The following is a 22,880-nucleotide window of genomic DNA, read 5'->3' as shown; positions in this document are numbered from 1 at the left end:
GAAATCAAACAGCTTATACAACTAGAAATGAGCAGAACTCAAACAGCATTAGAAATAAGACTGGCAAAACAATACATCAACAGAAAGTTTAGTATGGTGTACAGACCTGCTATGTATAGAACTGTTTGTTTATTGTCCATTTTGTAATTCTATCAAACTTTTGAAAAATGATTAGCAACTGCATGTGAATGAAAAAGATGCGGAAGATATCTAAGGATCACGCAAAACTCATAAGTTTAAGAGAAACTGACTATGCCTAGGCTAAAACATGTTTACGATATTTATTGAAATGGTGAATTCTTGATTTTTCGATAATTCAATTTCAATGTTATCGCTAACACAAAAAATTTCGTGACATCAAAAAGTAAAATCACAAAAATACTGAACTCCGAGGGAAATTCAAAACGGAAAGCCCCCAATCAAACGGCCAAAATCAAATGATAAACGCATCAAAGGAATGGATAACAACTGTCATATTCTTTACTAGGTACAGGCATTTTCAAATGTAGAAAATGTGATTTATAGCGCTAAACCTCTCACTTGTACGACAGACGCATCAAATTTCATTGTATTGACAAAACAGACACAATAGGTAACATTGTAAAAATATGGGCACAGTTAGTAGTTTTAAATAAAAATAATTTGTCGGATAGTTTTTGGGAAAATACAATTTAACATTTGATAAATTTTTGTACTTTAAGAATATTTTATATATTCGCTTTTTCCTCAGAATTGTAAAATTTATTTAATTCCCTATTTCTAAGTTGTCTGTTCTTATGGGTAAATGAAGACAATAACAATCAAAACCAAGGAGTAAACAAAGACTCACAAAACCAAGAACATTTTCATCAACAGTTTATATAAATAAGAAATAAGAAACAACACGAACTCCACTAAAAACCGGGAGTGAAATCAGGTGCTCCGGAAGGGTAAGCATTTCCTGCACCTTATACGGAACCCGTCGTGTTATTTCTTTTTTCAGTTCGGTAATGATGGCATATCCGCAAAATTTACCGTGTCCGTACCTATTACCTAACAAAATCTAACTGACAAACGCAGATTATTTTTCTGATAGTAAACAACTTCACAAAATCAAAACTTCAGAATATGAGCACACGAGTCACAGTGTCATGTGTTGATGCAGCAAGAAAGCGTGCTATAGTTAGAGGCGCTGGTAACAACATTAATGCATCAAAGATATATCGAATGAAATTAAAAAGATCAAAGATTGCTAATTTTATTGACTATATTCTAAATCAGATACTCCAGTATTGTAATTTGGCCAAACTGTTCCTAAGCTTTCAACAAATCAAAGGTTAAAAATTCCAAAAGTAATCAGGAGTTTGATACATGCTAGAACTATGAAAAGTTATTATACATATTACTTCGAGACTGGATTTTCTTCTTCTATAAAGCTTCATTGAATAGAATCATTAAAGTTTGTAATGCTTCTAGGGAAAAGGCACATCAAGGACTGGACAATACATATGGGTGCCATTGACAGCTTGACCAAGGTTATGACTTGTGACATGAAGATGTCAATACGCTGAAAGTAATGAACTTTTCAACCAGATCCTTATGTTTGAGTACAATAGTTATCAGAGGTAACTACGCCTTAGAAATGATGACCAATGTGCAGACCATTGTACACATTTTGCTTTAAGAGATTCTGTTGATCAGAACTTTGCTACAAAATGCAATCATTCGCACACTCAATCCTGTGATAAATGTAAACTTCTCGATTCTTGTGTGAACATTATTGAGAAGGCATTCAGAAAAAAGTAAGATCACAAAAAACCTGAACTCCCGATGAAAATTCAAAACATTCAAATGGTTAAAACAAAAGCTCAAACACATCAAACGAATGGATAGCAACTGTATTGACTTGGTACAGGCATTTTCTTATGTACTATTATTTTGTCTTTTTTATTTTTTGACCATCGATCTATGAGTTTGACTGTCCCTCTGGTATCTTTCGCTTCTCTTTTGTAAGATAGTCTCATTAAATTCCGTTATATTGATAACTATGTATGAACAAAACAGACATAAAGGTAAGAGTTACAAATATTTGGGTTCAGCATTTAGCATTGTGTTATTATCTTAATCACCACATAAACAATCAAAGTTGTAACAAAGAAACACAAAAAGCCATACAGACAAAGCACATTAGTAAAAATGAAAGACGGGAATACAAAAAATTATCATAGAACAATAACACAAAGACGGGATGTACAAGTACAGAGCCACGTCAAATGTATATTACCAAAAACAGACTAATTAGTAAAACTAATATTCAAAAAGACAAATAAAATAATACTATAACACGTTATTAGTATGAAAACAACGTCAGTACCCAGACTCCTTACTTTACGACCATCTTCTATTATTTGTGAAGTTGGTACGGAATATTCATCAACAAGGTCTTGGTACATTCCGATGAACTATTTTTAAAAAGGACGAGATGTTCTTTGACATACACTTGGTTCAGTTTCTGCTGAGACACTTGGGACATTTTTCAAAGTCTGAGTAGGAGCTGCAAGCTCTCGCATACAAAATAAATTTTGAAAATGCCTATCCCTTATGCAAGTGAAGTTATTTCAAAATCGAAATCGTCTCGTTTGTCATAGATTTTGGGTTGTGTCAAATTCGAGTTATAGGTCTACACATAAGGCGAAGGAAGACGTCTGTTGTTTCTTTAATCTGAATGCGAAATTAAATTACATGGCTTCTTGTTTTTGACAAGTGTCTGATGGAACTCCGATTCATATAAAAATACGAGGTTGGAAAGGAGAGGCACGCAGTTCGTTCCCATAGGTATGCCGACAATTTGTTTGAAAAAGTTGACCTCTAAATTCCATTAATATGTTGTCAATAAGGAATTCAGGCATACTGATCACTTGTTCCTCTGTGTAGCATCTTTTAACTTTTTGACGTATTGTATCTCAAAGTAATACAATTATAGCGTATGCTATCATTTTGATGTTGAAAAACATTGTGGATTACTTCTATCGACGATTTTTCACATTGGGAATGGTGTTATATAGGGTTGGAACATCAAAAGTCTTGATAAAACTGATCTCAGACAAAGATAGTAGTAGTACGTCATCTCTCGACACTTTGGCATTTAAATGTTTTTCGGCATACTAATATTAATTTAGACTAGTAAACCTGGGGGGGGGGGGGGGAATGTTTAAATGTAAATATAATAGCATGAGAATTGCGAAACAGAATACTAAATAAAGGCAACATTAGTATACCGCCGTTCAAACTCATAAATCCATGGACAAAAAACTAAATCGCAATGTGAATTTACACTAAAAAATAAGAGAAAACAAACGACGCAACTTTAAAATGTAACACACACACAAACTATATAACAATGGCCATATTCCTGACTTGGTACAGGACATTTTTAAAGGAAAAAGTAGTGGGTTAAACCTGGTTATGTGGCATGCCAAACCTCCCTCTTTTATAGCCATGTGACATATAACATTAAAATGACAACTCAACACCACAGGACTACAATATAAATAAATCGGAGAACACAATTGACAAAGAAACACACGAACAACAGTCAACAAAAGGCAACAAGTTCAAAATTTTAATACGCCAGAAGTGCATTTTGTCCACACAAGATCTACTAGTGACGCCCAGATGCAAAAGTTTGAAAGCCGAAACAAGCACAAAGTCGAACAGCATCGAGGACCAAAAGATCAAAAAAGTTGTGCCAAAAACGGCCAAGGTTTTCTGTTAGTTACCAGAACATCCCTATTATTTAGAATAATTTATACTTTTGCAAACAGTAAATTTATAAAATTACTATACAGAAGATGTACATGATAAAACTGAAGTATTAACTAATTACAGTTAACAACTGAAATACATTACATAACCAGACATTTGCAACACAAAATGTAGACACATCCGAATAAGTTTAAACCTCAACGCCAAGTGACGTCATATTTGAAATAGTAACAAGAGGCTGTCACAACGACAACAAACCGGATTTATTAACATTTATTTGTGTCCTGGCAATATCACAAGAACCATTACTGATGAATGGTGAAAGTGAAAATCGTCAATATCAAATTTGACCTCCATTTTGTCATCAGTATCAACATATTAAAATTTGAAAAGCTTAGAATGAATGGTTCATGAGTAAATGCAACAACGTGAATGGAAACGCCATTTTACGATCTTAATTTCAAGAACCATAACTCCTGAACGGTAAAATTCAAAATCGTCATTATTGAACTTGACCTCTATTTTGTCATCAGTAACAACATATTAAAATTTCAAAAGCTTTGGTTGAATGGTTCATGAGAAAATGCACGGACACGACGGGAAACACCATTTTTCAATATTTCAAGAACCATAACTCCTGAACGGTAAAAGTCAAAATCGTCATTATTGAACTTGACCTCCATTTTGTCATCAGTAACAGCATATTAAAATTTCGGAAGCTTTGGTAGAACAGTTCATGCATAAATGCATGGACACGACTGGAAACTCCATTTTTCAATCTTTCAAGAACCATAACTCCTGAACGGAACAAGTAAAATTCGTCATTATTTAACTTGACCTCCATTCTGTCATTAGTAACAACATATTAAAATTGGGAAGCTTTGGTAGAACAGTTCATGCGTAAATGCACGGACACGACTGGAAACTCCATTTTTCAATCTTTCAAGAACCATAACTCCTGAACGGTAAAAGTCAAAATCGCCATTATTGAACTTGACCCTCGTATAGTTGTCATTAATAACATATTAAAATTTTAAAAGCTTTGGTTGAACGGTTTATGAGTTAATGCACGGACAACATTTGATTGCCGCCCGCCAGCCCGACCGCCCGCCGTACATCTCCAAATCAATAACCGACATTTTTGTCACAAAAATCCGGTTAAAAATGACAAAAAAAATGACGTCATTTGAATTTGTAAAACAGATCATGCTTGTCCATTTTCTGAGCCTTTACTTATACAACAGCCTTAATTGCCGTTGACTTTTCAGAAACTGGCCTGTCTGAGATTGGACTGGCGGTTTTGTGTTGCTCAGATCATTAATGATAAAATTGAGAATGGAAATGGGGAATGTGTCAAAGAGACAACAAGATACCCTTTGAACAAGTTTAGTATTTAGTAGTTTTCCATTTCTAAGCTTCATAATTGTTTTGTTAGTGAATATTATAATAAAGGAGCAAAGATTGGCGTCCAGGATATGAACCAGCATACAATAATTTAAGTTATATAAAATGGATAAATTTGTTCGGCTAAAAATGTCAAACGCTATCAGTATAAATTACCCGAAAAAGATAGGGTATATCAGGGTAGGACTGATGGCTGACTAAATAGTAGAATGGGGCTGAATATTGAAATACTACTTTTTGATAAATATTCCTAAAGTAATGAACTAGAGCAGTTCTCGCTCGGACACACACTCCATAATCTAGTATATTATAAGAGCATAAACCTGAAGCACGGGGAGGCACTCTACTGCCTCCACACGGCACTAAAGACAAACTCTGTAAAAAATAAAATTGAGAATGGAAATGGGGAATGTGTCAAAGAGACAACAAGATACCCTTTGAACAAGTTACGTATTTAGTAATTTTCCATTTATAAGCTTCATAATTGTTTTGTTAATGAATATTATAATAAAGGAGCAAAGATTGGCGTCCAGAATATGAACCAGCATACAATAATTTAAGTTATATAAAATGGATAAATTTGTTCGGCTAAAAATGTCAAACGCTATCAGTATAAATTACCCGAAAAAGATAGGGTATATCAGGGTAGGACTGGTGGCTGACTAAATAGTAGAATGGGGCTGAATATTGAAATACTACTTTTTGATAAATATTCCTAAAGTAATGAACTAGAGCAGTTCTCGCTCGGACACACACTCCATAATCTAGTATATTATAAGATCATAAATCTGAAGCACGGGGAGGTACTCTACTGCCTCCACACGGCACTAAAGACAAACTCTGTAAAAAATAAAATTGAGAATGGAAATGGGGAATGTGTCAAAGAGACAACAAGATACCCTTTGAACAAGTTTAGTATTTAGTAATTTTCCATTTCTAAGCTTCATAATTGTTTAGTTAGTGAATATTATAATAAAGGAGCAAAGATTGGCGTCCAATGCATCACATTAAATGTTTTCCTACCCTTAAGCAAATCTGTTTTTATTATATTTACCTTGCAGTACGAGCAATTAATTAACTTGTCATTACATTCTAATAGTTCATTATGGACCCTCTTGTCCTGGCATTCTCGTTATTTTTCTGTTGAGTTACGTTATCTGGTGCTCCTTTAAAAGCCTTTTCTAGATTTGTTCCGAAAGCCCAACGACATATTTTGTTTATCACGGTCCCATGTACATATGAACGATGTCCAGATTCGTAAACAAGTGACTAGTCACTTATACAATTCATATCATACTATAGAAGAAAAAGAAGAATGTACTATATATCAAGTGGATCAATCAAATCGATTACATGACACAAATATATCCACCGAACGTGGCTGTGTACTTGTGAATCCCCTTCAGCAATTATTCTATAACATCTGGATGATTGATAAAGAAAAAATGTTTGCCATGTAGTTGTGAAGAATAAGAAAGAAACTGAAGAAGGCCAATGGCCGAAACGTCTTAAAAATTGGTTTAATAGTACAATAATGTAAAGTATGTTCCCTATTGGAATTTTTTAAACAAGTATTTAATGCAAACCCTTTAAAATGATGGAAGATTGTTTGGAGATGAACTATGGTAGACTGAAACTTTTGCGTTTTTGCGTGCAAAACGGTACTTGTCTATCCCAAATTCATGTATTTGGTTTTGATGTTATATTTGTTATTCTATTTGGATTTTGTCTGATGCTTGGTCCGTTTCTGTGTGTGTTAGTTACATTGTAGTGTTGTGTCGTTGTTCTCCTCTTATATTTATGCGTTTCCCTCAGTTTTAGTTGGTTACCCCGATTTTGTTTTTTGTCCATCGATTTATGAGTATGAAACTTTCCTCATGCAATAAAGCCAAAACAAACCACTTAAAGAGTTCTTAAGTTAGCTGTTGAGGGAGTCGGTGGTCTGGTTACAAAATCACTACTTGATTTAGTTACCGGCAGACCTATTGTGTTGTAGAGTTGGGTTGTTTACTACAAACTCATCACTAACTGTGTGTCCATTTTCCCTGAAAAAAAACTGGAAATAGACTAAAGCCAGGGTAAACTGCACATTCTCAGATTATACTGGAAAGGGGAACATTTTAGAGGAATTTCGTCAACTCAAAGACAATGTCTTTTAGAAGATTATGGAATTTTACTGTTAGAACGGATATGTATATTTCGTAAAGTGTGTATCCACCAAGCCCCTACCTACAATCAACAGGATAAAACATGTTTTTGTAGGGAACGCACATGCACCATGACTCCAGCACCTGTATCCATCACTGCCAGTATTTTTAATTTCATCGCTTGTAAAGTGTGATTTAATTGCAATGACTACACCGCTAATCTGCTGTTTGTTCCTGTCTTTTCGGTAAAGAATGTACTCTTCAGGAAAGTTTTCAATATCTTTGATTGTTGAATCGAGCCAAGTTTCTGTTCCGATTACAATATCCGGTTTAGTGCTTTCTATGAGTAATGAGTCTTATGTAGACGAAACGCGCGTCTGGCGTATTAATTTATAATCCTGGTACTTTGATAACTATTCTATTATATTTTGAACGAGCTGTTGATTACGTTTAATAAACTAAACATTGATGTTAAGTTTTCGTAAATATGAATTGTGTTTGTTTTATTTGTACGTATTGGTGTAGACCGGTGAGATAGGTAAAAATTGGTTTGTTGGTGTTTGCATGCCACAGTTATGATTTGAATAATAATATAAACTTTCAAATGGTTTAGATGAAACTGCACCATGTTAGTCAAAAGAGCATGTGTTATAGTTTAGGTTTTCGCAAATTAAACAGCCCAACTAATCATGCTATCATTCAGCAGATAATGTATTACTGTGTATATTCTGACGAATCAATATTAGAGACGTTGCGCACGATATTGGTGTCACTTTGGAAATATGGGTTAGAAGGCGGGTTATTCAAATTCAAGCTCTTATCCTATACAATAAATATCCATGTTATGCATATCATTCGAAAGGAAATAAACCACAGAAATCAATAACATAGATGATTTTGTGCTTTGTCTATTTTTTAAGGCGAAGTGTACGTAATTAAACTACACAATGGATTCTTTTTAAATTTTACATGTAGATTTTGCTTGTAAAAATAAATCGGAAAATAAAATAAAAAAAGGGGGTAACCGTTTTCGTTTTTGAGATACGATCTGTTGAAGTTACCAGCATCATACACCAAAATTACAAAGGATATATAGGGAAAATCGTGAAATTCGGCAGGAATTGTTACATTTCCAAGATTTTCTATCATATTAGACAATCGATTTTTTTTTAAATTTATGAGACGATTCTAAAATGTCTGAGGAATCGATTGGTGCAAAGAAAGTCCTTAGCAACCGTGCTACTTTTCAAGCTATACCCTGTTAAAGTTGAATCTTGAGTGTAAAAAAACAAAAAACAACGACAACGTTATTGACGTCGCCGCAACAGTTACGACGCTTCATATAGTCCTATACTTGTATGAAATATATATATACTGTTTTGTTGGAGTTCGTGTTGCTCGGTCTTTAGTTCTTTATGCTACGTTTTGTGTACTATTGTATTGTATTTGTCTATTATATTCGGGTGCGTGCGGAGATCGCCAAGCTAGAAAACGGTTGACATTTTCTTCATTATGAACTAGAACTATTTTCGACTTTGGTGCCTTATTTTTTGTTAAAATCTAAACACTGCAACGTGTTTTCAAAATCTTTGTTCCCATAAAACTTCATTTCGTCAAGGTCTCTTCTCAGAATATCAGCCATCTGTCTGGCACAGGATAACAAATCAATATTTAAGTAAATTTAAGTTGTGTGGTAATTCTTAGTACATTTGGGTAAATTAATCTAATCTTTGTGCCGCACAAGCATTTCTATAATTCAACACATCCCTGAGCCACGACATTATATATTTTATGCATTGCATGCGCTTCTTTTTATCACAATCCAAACCGGCTAGTAACCGTTGTATAACTTTACACGTCTGAAGACAAATATTTGCGTGAAAAATTTTTGTATGATTTTTATTTCTAGAAATCAACCTGAAATCTACAACAGTCCATTCCGAAAGTCGGACTGGACCTTTACTTTTATGTGCATTCGGGATCTACACAAATTGTAACCCGAATAATTCAGTCGTTTTATTCAGCTGATGTACGAATGCTACATTTCTCGTGTGGGAGAAAATCGGACATGGAAAGGGCTTGAATTATTCGAGTTACTCAAATTGAAACTCGGGAATATATTTCTAGCTGTTCGGAATTCGTGGAAACAAATGATTGTTTTTCGGCATTACGATATTGAATCAATAGAGATACCAATTATTTCTTTTAACAAATTGGAATACCAGTCAGTTTATAGGTCTTCAGTTAGAAATAGGGGCGGCAATCCATTCATTTTATCCAATCAATTGGAAGAGGGGATCAACATTGATAGTCAAAAAGCCTTGAAATATTCGATAAAAACGTTGAATGTAAATTATATGAACTCCAAAGTCTCATATTATAAGACTAGTAAACCACAGGCTTCTCAATTCTTGTATGATCATGAACTAGGTGAAAACCTAGAGCTGACCGAGTGCGAGATCCTCATGGATAATCATCGAGGTCGTTAAACACCCCTTGCAGTAAACTTTGGTTAAATTTTAAAAAAAAATCGAAATGTAATAGTCTGAACACATTTCACCTCTCATTCCACTAAATATTAAATTGCAGTTACAAGTATCACAAAACTTCCCTGACCTTTTTTCTTTAACCATAATAGAGGGAGGAGGGAAGGAAGGATCCAGATCCCGAAATCCCGGGCTTAAAAACACGAAATCTGCATTTTGAATGATGCACACAGGCACAATAAAAGAAAACAGATTTCGCTATATATCTCTTCGAAATTGGAATTTGTGAAAAATGTGAAAGAAGAAATGACATGTTATATTTTATCTTACATGTGTACTTTCAATTTCAATATGGTTCTAAATTTAGATTTAGTTTTCCCATAAATTGCGGACGGAATAGAAGACACCTGTTTATTTTCTGCACATGTAGAAAAGTTGAAAACTGGGAGTTGAATGACATAATTTTTACTTATTTTAAGATAAATGTTAGAGTAAGAAAATTTTTAAGTTAATGAGTAATTTTTGGGGCATAATTTGTTTATTTTTTGTTTGTTTTCCGTCTTTGTTCTTCCGACTGGTAAGTTTTGCACAAGTGGTCAAAATATTCTCTTGGTATCGTCTGATTTCTTATATGAATATAAATCCTGTCCTTAAATTTTCAATTGCACAAAATACGAACATTTCAACGTCTTTTTAATTAAACAAAAGGATTTAAAATCTACAATTTTAAAGCCCGTTATCCATTGGGTACAAACTCGAAGATTTTAATTTGGGCAGGTGGTGGTTCACTGTTGGGTATTTAACATTTGTGTTTATTAGTTTGATCGCAACCTCGCTTTGGTCTTTTCGAAATACGTCGGCAAGATTGCAGCAGACGAAATTGGACGAGAAAATAATCTTCTTAAAATGCGTTTTTTCTTTCTGTTGATATCATAAACACGAAATGCCTTCTCCTACGCGTCTAAAACAATGTTTTTAAGTCAGGCTGCACACAGAACAACGTAAAGAATGCTGTGATTTCTAATTGGAGTTATTTAGATAATTTCTATGAGTAAAGACAGCACAGGCGTGCTTGTTGGATTCATTATAGACCGAAGAAAGTAGTTTCTCTTTCGTGTGTCCTTTCTTGGAGTAAGGGAGATAACTTGCGTAACTAACGACGAACGTTTTTAATCCCGTATTCCGCTAGAGGCGTGCAATTACGTACACTTCGCCTTAATAGAAAAACTTTGCTCATTTCGATGCCTATAACGTCATTTCAAGGGTGTCCCGCTGTTACAATTTTGTTTTATGCGAGTCTTTAAAATCCCAGTGCGGATTCATTAGTAAGTAGAATGGTTAAAAATTTTGCAATTGTTTTGTATTCATTTAACTTAAAATGAAGAAACAGACGTTTTAAACTGTAAGAGAAGGAAGATCGTTAAAAGAGTTTAAATAAAAAAGAGAAAAAATGTCCCAATTAGCTGTTCAACCCGTAAATTTTTTTTCTGTCTTCACTTTCATAAGATATAACGGACGAAAATGGATTTTAATAATATCAAAAATTTATACATGTCCCGAAGAAGCTATCTGAAGTCATCATTAAGTAACTGCGGTCTTATTTTAAAAACATCGTCATTTTTCCCGTGTCCAATAAAATGTCCAGATGGACAAAATAACACAAAGAATAATTCAGAGGTTTTTTATCAAACGAAATTCTACTATATCTCAATTTTTTAACACCTGTTAACTGATCATGATATGAATGGAAAATACATTTAATTTCCTTTTAAAATGAAATGATATGTACTTTTGTTTGAGTTGCAGTTAGAAAATCCGAAACGATCTAAGATGTCCAATGAAATGTCCCCGTAACCGTAATTTGACGTTCGCGTTATAATAACGTTAAACTGTATACGAATTTTCTTGCATATTTGGCATAACATAATTTCTTGATATGGTCTGATCTATATAAAATAAAGTTCTCGTTTAATATGCATTAAAATACAGATCTGCATTGATTCATGCATATAAGATGTCGAAATATTTAACTCGGATATTTCATAAACAAAGAAAAGGCCCCGGAGGTATAACAAAGAGATAACTTACTAATAACCACACTCCCACTTTATAAAAGCAAGATACATTGAAAAAGAAAATGCGATCAAAAGTGTGATCTTCTTAATTATCCTCCTAAGCCAGATAATATCTGTAATTCCTATCGTTGCTATTAAAAGATTCGAAGCTATACACATGAATGAAAATTCTCACAAAAAATTTATGAGAAAAAGTACACCTTAGTCGTGAACATTTCAGTAAAACGTGCAATCATTTTTTTTTGTCGCATCGAGTCATTTAACAAAACGTTTTCTTACATTAGTATTCAGTTTAGGTATTGAAATATTTTGGCCTTGATCATGACTGAAGATAAAATGGTCGAAATGCTGGTGCAGTAACAGTTGTACCAGTACATGTTATTTAGTTCAAGCAGAATATTCGTATGTACATGATTGATTTAACTTTAATTTATTAATTGAAAAATACAATTCAATTTAAGCAGATAGCATAAATTAAGAAGAGAGAAGAGAAAACAAGTTCATTATTGTCCGTTTTGCAATATTTACAGTTAGCCAATGTAAAGAGCAGAAATTATGTTATAAACAATGATAAATAATGAAAGACTAAGTTCAAACATATACAAATTAAAAGATAACGTGTGCACATATTTATCATGTTGATAATACTGTCTTATCTTTTATATTCAATGTACAGTTTTGCTTTTTTTACATTAACTTCATATTCATTTTATAAAATATATAAACACAGAAAATATATAAAGTATATATGCACTTTAAGTAAAGTCAATATTATATTTGTGTATGGTCTATTTTTAGAACTGAAGGTTAACGACCATATCATTTTGTCACAAAATCATTCAAGTAAATATTTCGTCATTTTAATATTTGCAATATCAAGTATTATTTCATACGAGCAGCTTGCTTATCAAACTAAGACTATTATTATATATACATGTGAGTAAAACATATGAGACAGAGTAACGACATCCAAAGAAGTCAGTGATAGAAGAACATTTCCTGTTTTGAGTGTAAATATGCTCGATTTATGGACAGTCTTGCTAGGTTTGTGTGTACTGGGTCTATATATTCTGTGGCAGAAGACAGTAAGAAATGCCACGTTGCCGCCTGGACCACCAACAGTTCCATTTGTCGGCAACCTAAATTTGAAGCTAGACAATATGCCAGAGAATTTCCGTAATTTTAGACGAACTTATGGAGACGTTTTTAGCTTGATACTAGGATCAAACACTTTAGTTGTTGTGAATGGATTTGAAGCATTAAAGGAAATATTTGTTAAAAATGGAGATGTAACGTCAGAACGCGCAGATTCTTTTATTACCCAAGAATTAAGTCATCATAAAGGTTTGTGTATTTCATGTGTACTCTTTTATATAAAATTATTTATCATGTTTATATAGGTCAATCGTTCTTTTGTAATTTAATAACAAACAAAGTTTATTTGTCATGTGGAGGTCGTGAATAATAATATATGCATTAATTTTGCTCCGGACGGTCAACTATCATCTATCCAAACAATACATTTTATAGTAATTAAGTATTATCAAGCTTTCTTTTCGTTGAATCTAGCTCCATGCCCAATATTTAAATAAGTAGGAAGATAAAATAAATAAAACAAATAATTTTGAGTCAAATTATAACAGACCGTCGTGTGGCAAAAAAAAAACAAACATCAATGACAAACCCCAGTCCGTTTAAAATTCAAATGTTGTATATAAATAAACTCATCATAGATATCAGGATTGAAATGTTGTATTTGCGTCAGACGCGCATTTCTTCTACAAAAGACTCATCAGCTGTGACGCTAGAATAAAAAAAGGTTGAAAATGCCAAATAAAGCACAAAGTTGAACAGCTTTGACGACAAAAAAATCTTTTTTTTTTTTTTACAAAATACTGCTATGGTAATTTATGTCTGAGGTAGAAAAGCGATATGTTAAGGCTTATTTCATTGGAGGGAATCATAGCAACCAAAAGTTTATCATAAGGTTTTATTCTTATAGTATGTTTTGTTTATTAGAATTGTAAAAGTTTGCGTTGTTTTTTCTTGGCTGGTTGATATTTTTTGTGTACAAATTAAAGACATTCATATTATTCTACAGATGAAACCGAAATAAACTAAATGCTTGCTCATGTTGCTATACACTGTAATTTTATGTAATGGTTCAATGGTACCGAAGAGAGTTTGAGTTTCGTTCCGGTTGAATGATTGTTTATGAAGTTGTGGTCCCTCGACATTTGACAATAGTTTAAAACAATCTGTTTGATGAGACTTTTGTATTCGAAACGCACGTCTGATGTTAAAGTCATAAGACTGGTGTCTCACAGTAGGTTTTATTTTCATACTTTTTCTGTAATGTCCGAATCAATTCATCAAATATTTAAAATGTTTGATAAATTAATTCGCAAATAACAAATTGTTTTTAATTTAAATCTTTTAAGAATGAGGTTCGTAACGGTTGGGCTACTTCTGCAGACGCTGTGAAGAACATAATGAATTGCTTGAAAATATCAGTCATTGCATTTTTCTGTAATGCCTAAATATATATAATATTCAGTGTATAGGCATATTGGTTATAGTAAATGATAGCATTGGTCCTATGGCATAGAAAATTGTATGAACATACCAGTTTCCTGTGATTTGTAATACTAGTAATCGATTTATAATGTATTCTGTACGAAATCATTCCGTACGAAGTTACATGTACATAATAGGAATGAGTTTCATTTCCTTGGAGGAAGACGTGCAAATTATATTTAGAAAATAACTGGAAAATACGAAATTTCCCAACATCCTCCGGGGAATAAAAGACGTAGACAAGTGTTACAAATCGTGCAACATTGAGATAATAATCAGGACAGTTAATAGTTTTAGCTTCCTATTCAATGCATATCCTCGTATAACCCTCCATAAACAACACATCACAACACCATTTAGGAAATGTTTTGGCAAAAAAGTTGAAGACAAATACTACACATGAACTTTGAGCAATATGAACTCCGCCAATAATGTGAAAGGAGATATAGTATTATTTTTGATTGCAGCAGTAAAATAAGGCTGTGTGCACATGTATTTTATGTGTTGTAAAGTTTTTATTTCATGATTTTTTTTCAGGAATAGTAAGCTCATCTGGTTCCTTATGGAAAGAACACAGAACGTTTACATTGGGAGCATTGCGCGAGTTTGGGTTTGGTAAAAAGAGTCTTGAATCAAAGATCATAGAAGAAGCTGAAGTTTTAATGAAGCTCATTGAGGAAAAGAATGGACAGTCATTCAACATCAGGCAACTTCTATATTTGTCTTTTTCTAACATAACGTGTTCCATAGTTTTTGGTCAGCGTTACGAATACACTGACGAACGTTTTATGTCATTACTGGACAAAATTAAAGAGAACACAAACAGTGTAAACATAACAATGCTTGCTACAACCTTTCCTTTCCTTCAATACATCCCAGGTGATCCTTTTGGGATCAAACGTACAGTAACCAATGCTGATGTCGTGCGCAATCATCTGAAGAATATTGTTAAGGAACATGAAGAGACATTTGATGAAAATAATTTGAGAGATTATGTCGATGTCTACCTAAAAAGAATGAGATCAGATAAAGACAATCCAAAATCTACATTTGATCGTAAGTGAAAATATGTTTTGTCATACATCAGGCACAATGAGCAAATCCCAGACGGTAAAATCCAGACGGTAAAGGCTTCAACAGGATAAAACTTGAAATAATTGAACGAAAATCGTATTTCCTGCTTGAATTCACATCAATAATTATATACTATGCTAGAATGTTGTTAAATTGTAGCCTTTCATTATCAGTTGGTGGCAAAGGGGTTACAATTATATATCAGAATTACTTTTTTCAATTGATGGTCAAATTCCGGATATATATGCTTTTTCAGCACTAATTAGCTTTTTTTAAATAACAAATTGTTACGACAATTGTACTTATTAAACTAAAATTAATCAAAGTAAAATATACTAATTTGTTTTCCAAGAGAAATGTTTTGCCGTTAAAAATCGTATTTTAAATTAGTATGCATCTATGTGACTCTTTAGAACAAATCACCTATTTAGTGCATGCATGGTAACTTGTTTGAACAAACCTTAATTTGTTCAGGATAGATGTTGATTTATCTTATTTTTTTATCCTTTTTTTGGGTATGTACGTTTGATTGGGTAATAATTTATCAAAAACTGCTGTCTTTGACTAAAAAAATGACATTCATACCACATCTCTTTGTTTACAAAACATTACAACAAAAATATAATTAATTAAAGAACACTACCAAATAAGTTTCTGATCACTTTGGGTTCATTGTTTTATTTTCACGAGTATAACATCTTCTGTCTCTTAATTTTAATTTTAAATATTTTAGATCAGCAACTTACTTGTACAATAGGAGACCTGTTTGTAGCGGGGACCGACACGACATCAACAGCTTTGCAATGGTTTATTGTTTTGCTGATAAATCATCCTGAAGTTCAGAACGAAATGAGAAAGGAGATAAACAATGTCATAGGAACATCAAGATATCCATGTACGCAGGACAAGCCTAAGTTACCTTATACGGAAGCAGTTTTAAATGAGGTCCTACGATTTGGATGTATAGCACCTTTCACTTTACCTCATGGACTAACGAAGGATTTTAATTATAAGGGTTACGTGATCCCCAAAGGTTCCCAATTGATGCCTAACTTACATTCCGTCTTGTATGACCCAGAGATATTTGACGATCCAGAGGCGTTTCGTCCTACAAGGTTTCTGGATACAGAACGAAAGCTCGTTAATCTGGATAAGGTTCTTGCTTTTGGACTAGGTAATATTATTTTCATTTTTTCATTTCTTTGTTTAAACTCGCCAAAAATACTAGGTGTATTATTTAGAAAGATAGCTTCGCATTTCATCCCCGCATAACTCGTCAGTGTTGCTCGAATCAAAACATTTGCGAGGCAAATACAAGAATATTTGTTTTTAAAGATCCAAAAGTGGTGGAAAATTTGGTTAAGGATATCTTAACCTGGGGATAGAAATACTTACATTTGTAATTGTATTTTTAAATATATCCTTATAAAAAATATCAGTACATGTAGTAATTTGCACACCTCAATACGTAACGAACGACTTTTTATTGAGAATGTTTGATTGACGGATTGTACCAGTTAAAAAATAAAAAATTAAAGAGGTTTGTTTAAGAAAAGGTGCTAATAATTATCTGTAGGATAAATCATGTCCGATGACTGCCATATTTATGCAATATTTCTTTTAAAGAAAGTTTGACGCTTTTATACTTTGAAATATTGATTTTAATTATCTTGTTGGTATTTTTGTTTTAGGTAGAAGAGTTTGTCTTGGAGAGTCATTGGCCAGAATGGAATTTTTCCTATTTGCAACAATACTCATACAAAGGTTTAAACTCGTAGCTGCTGATATCGACAACTTGCCGTCAATAAAAGGAAAATTAGGACTTACATTAGCACCCGTGGAATTTTCTTTTTGTGCTGTCGGAGTATAATAATTTTTATAGGAATAGTATCTGGAAACAATAGTTAGTTAGTTCTGTTGTGTAAATGCCTCAATGTTTAAAACGTCTTCGAATTTCTAACGTTTAACAAGGCGAGGAAAACACTACAGAAAAAAGAAAAAAGAAGTTCGCATTAACATTGCATTGCAATAAGTTAGTTCAGATAAATAAATATACTCATCGATTTCAATCCAAGTTGGTATAATATTCCAGTACTGAACATCGTTATCTACGTCAACATCCCAAACTAGGAATACAACAAATACCAATCAAGTCAATAAAAAACACAGCATATTCAAACAAGTTATATTTATGTTAATATTAAACCTTTTCGCTCATATGGCATGAATCTTCATAGTCTAACTTCTCAGAATAAAAAAATTGGGAAGGTGTCAAAGAAACCATAACCCGACCTAGGGCAGAAATAATCCCAAGGCCACCAATAGGTTTTCAACGCAGCGAGAAATTCCTACACTAGTAGGACGGCTTCAATTTTACAAAAAAACTAATCATAGACACCAGACTAAAAACAAATATTTTTTTTCTAGACGAGCGGCTCACTTGTGACGGTAAAATTTAAAAAGTAAAAATATTCTAAATAAAATATGAGCATGTAGGACCTCAAATTCCGAAATGGACACCAAATGTATCAATGCAAAAATATCAAACTGTTTGAAAGCTTAAAACGCAAACTAATACGGAGCTTTCTTAGTCGTTTAAAGGCAACAATCGATTGATTGAGTTGCAACCGTAGTTCTATATGTTATATTTTTTATTCTAATAGGATTTTGTCTAATGCTTAGTCGTTTCTGTGTGTGTTACATTTTAATGTTGTGTCGTTGTTCTCCTCTTACATTTAATGCGTGTCCCTCAGTTTTAGTTTGTTACCCCGATTTTGTTTTTTGTCAATGGATTGATGAGTTTTGAACAGCGTTACAACTGTTGCCTTTATCTATATATCACGGAATATATATTACCCTCGTTTACGCAATGTTAGCGCGTGTCTCAACAGGAAATAACATTTTTGTCCGTTTTGAATGTAAACACTTTGAACGAGAGGCGAAAGATACCAAATGAACTTATAAATTATAAAATAAAATGAAAACATCATCGCATAAACAAAGACAAAAAGACAAAAACAACTAAGAACACATAACACAACATAAAAATAAACCTAAACCTAAACCTAAACAGAGTGAGCAACACGAACCCCACCAGGGGTGATATCAGTTTCTCCGGATGATTAAGCACATCCTCTGACGCTCATGTCAGTACAAACCCGGTGATAAGTCAAATTCGGTTGGTCACATTTGGGGATAAGAGAACAGGATTTTGGTTACGACAATTCGAACATATTCGTCTTTATCTGTGAAACAGATATTTCATAACGGTCAACCAACTCGACATAGCGTCCATAAAATTTACGAAGAGATTTTTCAAATTCTCTTTTATCGTTCAGTTTTGTTTTCAACCGACCATTATTGTTAATATATCTAGTTGTAAGTCATGATATTAGCAGACTTAGCACTATCTGTAGTACCGTTGATTTTAATTTCGATGGAATAGATGCGTCTAACATAGTCACCAAACTTTGAATTGTTTTAGTTTGTAACCCGGATTTTTTTTTTTTTTTTTTTTTTTTCTCATACCGATTTATGAATTTCGTTTTCGTTATTTAGTTAGAAAACAACATCTCTGCATCGGAAAGTTAATTGAAGGACACTCCCATTTCCAATCTTTCTAAGAAGACATTTGTTTTAAATCAGCCTCAAATGACTAAATGAACAAGTCGGCTGACTGTTCTACAAACCTTACACTTATTTTGTACATGTTCTAGTGCTCAGCGGTATTTGCAATAGTTTACAAAGAATTTTGTTTGGTTAAATTCACTAATGGTTTAGAAACTGTTTACCTTTTTACAGCACTAAGTGCATTAACAGTTTTAAGACCTGGTAATATCCCACTTACCTTTTTACTTATGAAATACAAAAACATATAGATCTCTCAAATACGTATCTAAAAGAAAGATTGGGTTTCAAAACTCATTGAAATTGTTGATTTTATGCCACAAGTTAACCTTTTTAGGGCTTTAATTTATTGACAAATAATTATCTGATACATGCAAAATTATATTTTTAAATACTGTTAAAAAATCATTCTGAATAATTCAGTGGTATTGTAATAAAGTGCGTTTGAGTGACATAATTTATCCCATACTTTATATAAACATACAAGTAAAATTAACTTACACTCATCCAGGTAATACAAATTTAGGATACTAAGACCGTTTATACATTGTAATCTATATTTGGAACAAGAACAATTTAATGATTTGATAGGGTTTAAAAGTTATTTTTCATCATTATAAATAAATGCTCATAATAACACATGATTTATCCGCTATTTGCTGAACTGTTTAACGTATTTAGGATGATAATAAGAAAGCACTAGTCGTGATAATGATTGTCTTGTTAACAGTGTTTCTATTATTTTGTGGACTTGGTCTCTACATTTTGTGGAGCAAAACAACAAGAAATGCCACACTGCCACCGGGTCCACCGACAACGCCATTTCTTGGAAACTTAAACGTGAAGTTAGACAATTTACCAGAAGCTTTCATGGAATATAGGCTTAAGTATGGTGATGTGTTTAGTTTAATATTAGGATCCAAAACTATGGTCGTAGTTAATGGAGTACAGACGCTAAAAGAAGTTTTCATAAAACATGGAGATGTAAGATTTTTTTTCTTGATTTGTCACTCCACTTAGTAATTTCATTTACTTACCTTTACAATGAGCAATATCTTTCACAATAAGGCTATCAGGACGTTCTGATGTTACTTTAACTGAAGGCTGAAAATTATTTTTTGCAAAGCCAATACTTTTATCTGACTTTTTTCCCTATCTGATCACCCTATCAGATTTATGTTTGAGATAGAGTGTAGTTGTTGATGCACTGTTTTGTGAAATTTCAGTTGTATCTTTTTTTTTCGCTAGAAGCCTCAAATATTCTTTAAATGATAAATTAAAATGTATCTAGTTGTAGATTTACATTTGCTATATAACCAATGATAGTTATTGTTTAAGGAAATCAATTATTGTAGGTTGAACTTGGTAAATACAGCTGTTTCTCAAGGCATGGCTCTTTTGGGAGATACATACCCGGTAATATTCATAGATATTTTGTTTTGTTGGCGTACTGGTTCCCAGATACGATCTCTATGATTCATCTCATAGAGACATAACTTGGGAAAGTTACCAGTACAAAACCACATGATAACGGTGAAAAATAAAATCTGAGGAAGACCTACAGTGTAGGTGAAGTAGTACAGAATTTTAGTATACGTTTAAACTCTTAGAAGTTCGGGCACATAAATGTTGAAAATATGCACAGAACTATGTTTTGATCTTTGTGTATATAGACTTTCCGTTCTTAGATATGATTTTTTATGAAACTTCATTCATAGTTAAAGTGGCACATTTTAGTAAGAAAGGGAGTTCCTATGGAAAAATTGCATTTTCTGTATTAACATAAGTGCAACCGATATATATCTGACAGGTCAATGACATAAACTGTAAGTGATGGGGAAACTAATGAATGTTACAACATAAATTTTATTGTCAGGTATATTTTTGCATGAGTTTTTAATGATTGAAAATTAAATCAATATTGTTTCAGGTATTGGAAGTTCGTCTGGCCCCTGTGGAAAGAGCATAGAACTTACAATAGGGCACTTCGCCAGTTTGGATTTGGTAAAAAGAGCCAGGAATCAAAGATAAAGGAAGAAGTTGAAGTATTGATTAGGGTCATTGGAGAAAAAAATGGAACACCATTCAAAATCAAAGGACTTTTGACTTTATGTGTTTCTAATATAATTTTTTGGCTACAATTTTTCTTTTCTCAGATATGTTTCCTGTGATCCTTTTGGTATAAAACATACTATTCGTAACGTCGATGACGTAGAAAAACATTTAACACTTGTCATAAATGAACATGAAGAGACCTTTGACGAACATAATCTGCGAGATTATATCGATATTTACTTGAAGAGAATAAAATCAGAGAAGGGAAAAACAGAGTCTACGTTTGATTGTAAGTTTATGGTCACAATGTGTATGGGTTTTCACATACTATACACTATTAGGTTCTGTTTTGTTTCGATCCTGAAGTATTTGAAGATCCAGAAACGTTTAGACCTTCAAGGTTCTTGGATGCCGAAAGAAAACTTGTAAATGAAGACAAAGTTTTAGCATTCAGTCTTGGTAACTATCTATCTATACAAATAAGAATAAATAATTGTGATGGATAAGTACATTTGATGTATTTGTTGATAAGCATCTAAAACAAATAGACATTCTTTACAAAGTACAGTTTTTGTTTTGTGTTTTTTGTTTGCTTTTTTTTTGGGGGGGGGAGGTGTGAGAGAGGCTGTGAGTGATCGCACTAGTGTCATTTCAAATAGTGTCTACACTTCGTGGTTTAATTTGATCTGAGAGTTTAACAATTTTATAGTTATTAAGGGGATATTATTGTGGAAGATGTCTCTTCTATTTATGGTTTGGATACACAAAAACATTTAATTAAAGTTGTATTGTTGATATTTCATTTCCAGATTACCTATTGAGGGTATTAAAAAAACATTATTTATGAACAATGAAATCTCAACCATGAGTAAAATTGATAAATTGGTTTATAATGGTTAAACTTAAGGTCAGAATTTTACAATGAACTTAGCCAACACAATTTAGATATGTGAAATGTGAACTGTATCAGATAAAGGTTAAGCCACGTACATATATAAATAAAGTTCTGACTTATTTGGGTAATGTAAGATTTTTTAAGTGATTTCATTTGAAATTTAATCGAAATGCTGTCACAAACTTCCATAAGAGAAGAACGTTTCACAAGTTTGCCTTGCATAACAAATATTTTTTATTTTTGTATCTGTTATTTTATAATGATATTATATTAGTGCTTCGCATGATTATGCTAAATAGTTTACAAGATGTGTTTTATTGTATTATACACACTTTTTTTTGTGAGTGTCAAAAATGGATAAAAATAATTGTGAGATAAACGTCAATGAATACAAAAATCCGAAAGATTCCAAACGAATAACGATATATGGTCATTGCTGCTGTTGCTATAAATTGTTTTCTAGGGAGTACGCCTTGGCGAGTCATTAGCCAGAATGGAGTTTTTCCTGTTTGAAACTACACTTGTTCAAAGATTCAAGTTTCGTCCATCAGATCCAAAGCATTTGCCTTCAACAGCTGGAAAACTAGGCGTTACGTTGGCTCCAGACGATTTCTCATTCCGCGCTGTTGAAGTATAATAATATAATAACAGTTGGTATTCATATGTTTTTGCCATTAAAAAAGCTCGAGTAATAATGTAAATGCGTTATGTATATGATAAAAGTAAATATGTATTCGTTTCTTGCGATCCTGTAATATTTTGGTTTATGTCATAAAGATGAGGAAATAAAACCTTT

General features: G+C 32.8%; 1 protein-coding gene and 1 pseudogene across 1 annotated transcript; both read left to right on the top strand.

Moving 5' to 3' along the window:
- Positions 1-12,739: 12,739 nt before the first annotated feature.
- Positions 12,740-17,576, top strand: LOC143047839 (cytochrome P450 2C8-like). Its single transcript, XM_076221136.1, has 4 exons — positions 12,740-13,200; positions 14,971-15,489; positions 16,241-16,681; positions 17,199-17,576. The coding sequence occupies exons 1-4, from the start codon at positions 12,873-12,875 to the stop codon at positions 17,375-17,377; spliced, it is 1,467 nt and encodes a 488-aa protein (XP_076077251.1). The 5' UTR covers positions 12,740-12,872; the 3' UTR covers positions 17,378-17,576.
- Positions 17,577-19,845: 2,269 nt separating this feature from the next.
- On the top strand, positions 19,846-22,721 carry LOC143049523 (cytochrome P450 2C27-like; annotated as a pseudogene).
- Positions 22,722-22,880: the final 159 nt, after the last annotated feature.

This window comes from Mytilus galloprovincialis, chromosome 10, assembly GCF_965363235.1.
Source record: "Mytilus galloprovincialis chromosome 10, xbMytGall1.hap1.1, whole genome shotgun sequence".
Lineage (NCBI taxonomy): Eukaryota > Metazoa > Mollusca > Bivalvia > Mytilida > Mytilidae > Mytilus > Mytilus galloprovincialis.
Note: the sequence above shows the minus strand (reverse complement) of the source record. Positions and strands in the feature narration are given on the sequence as shown.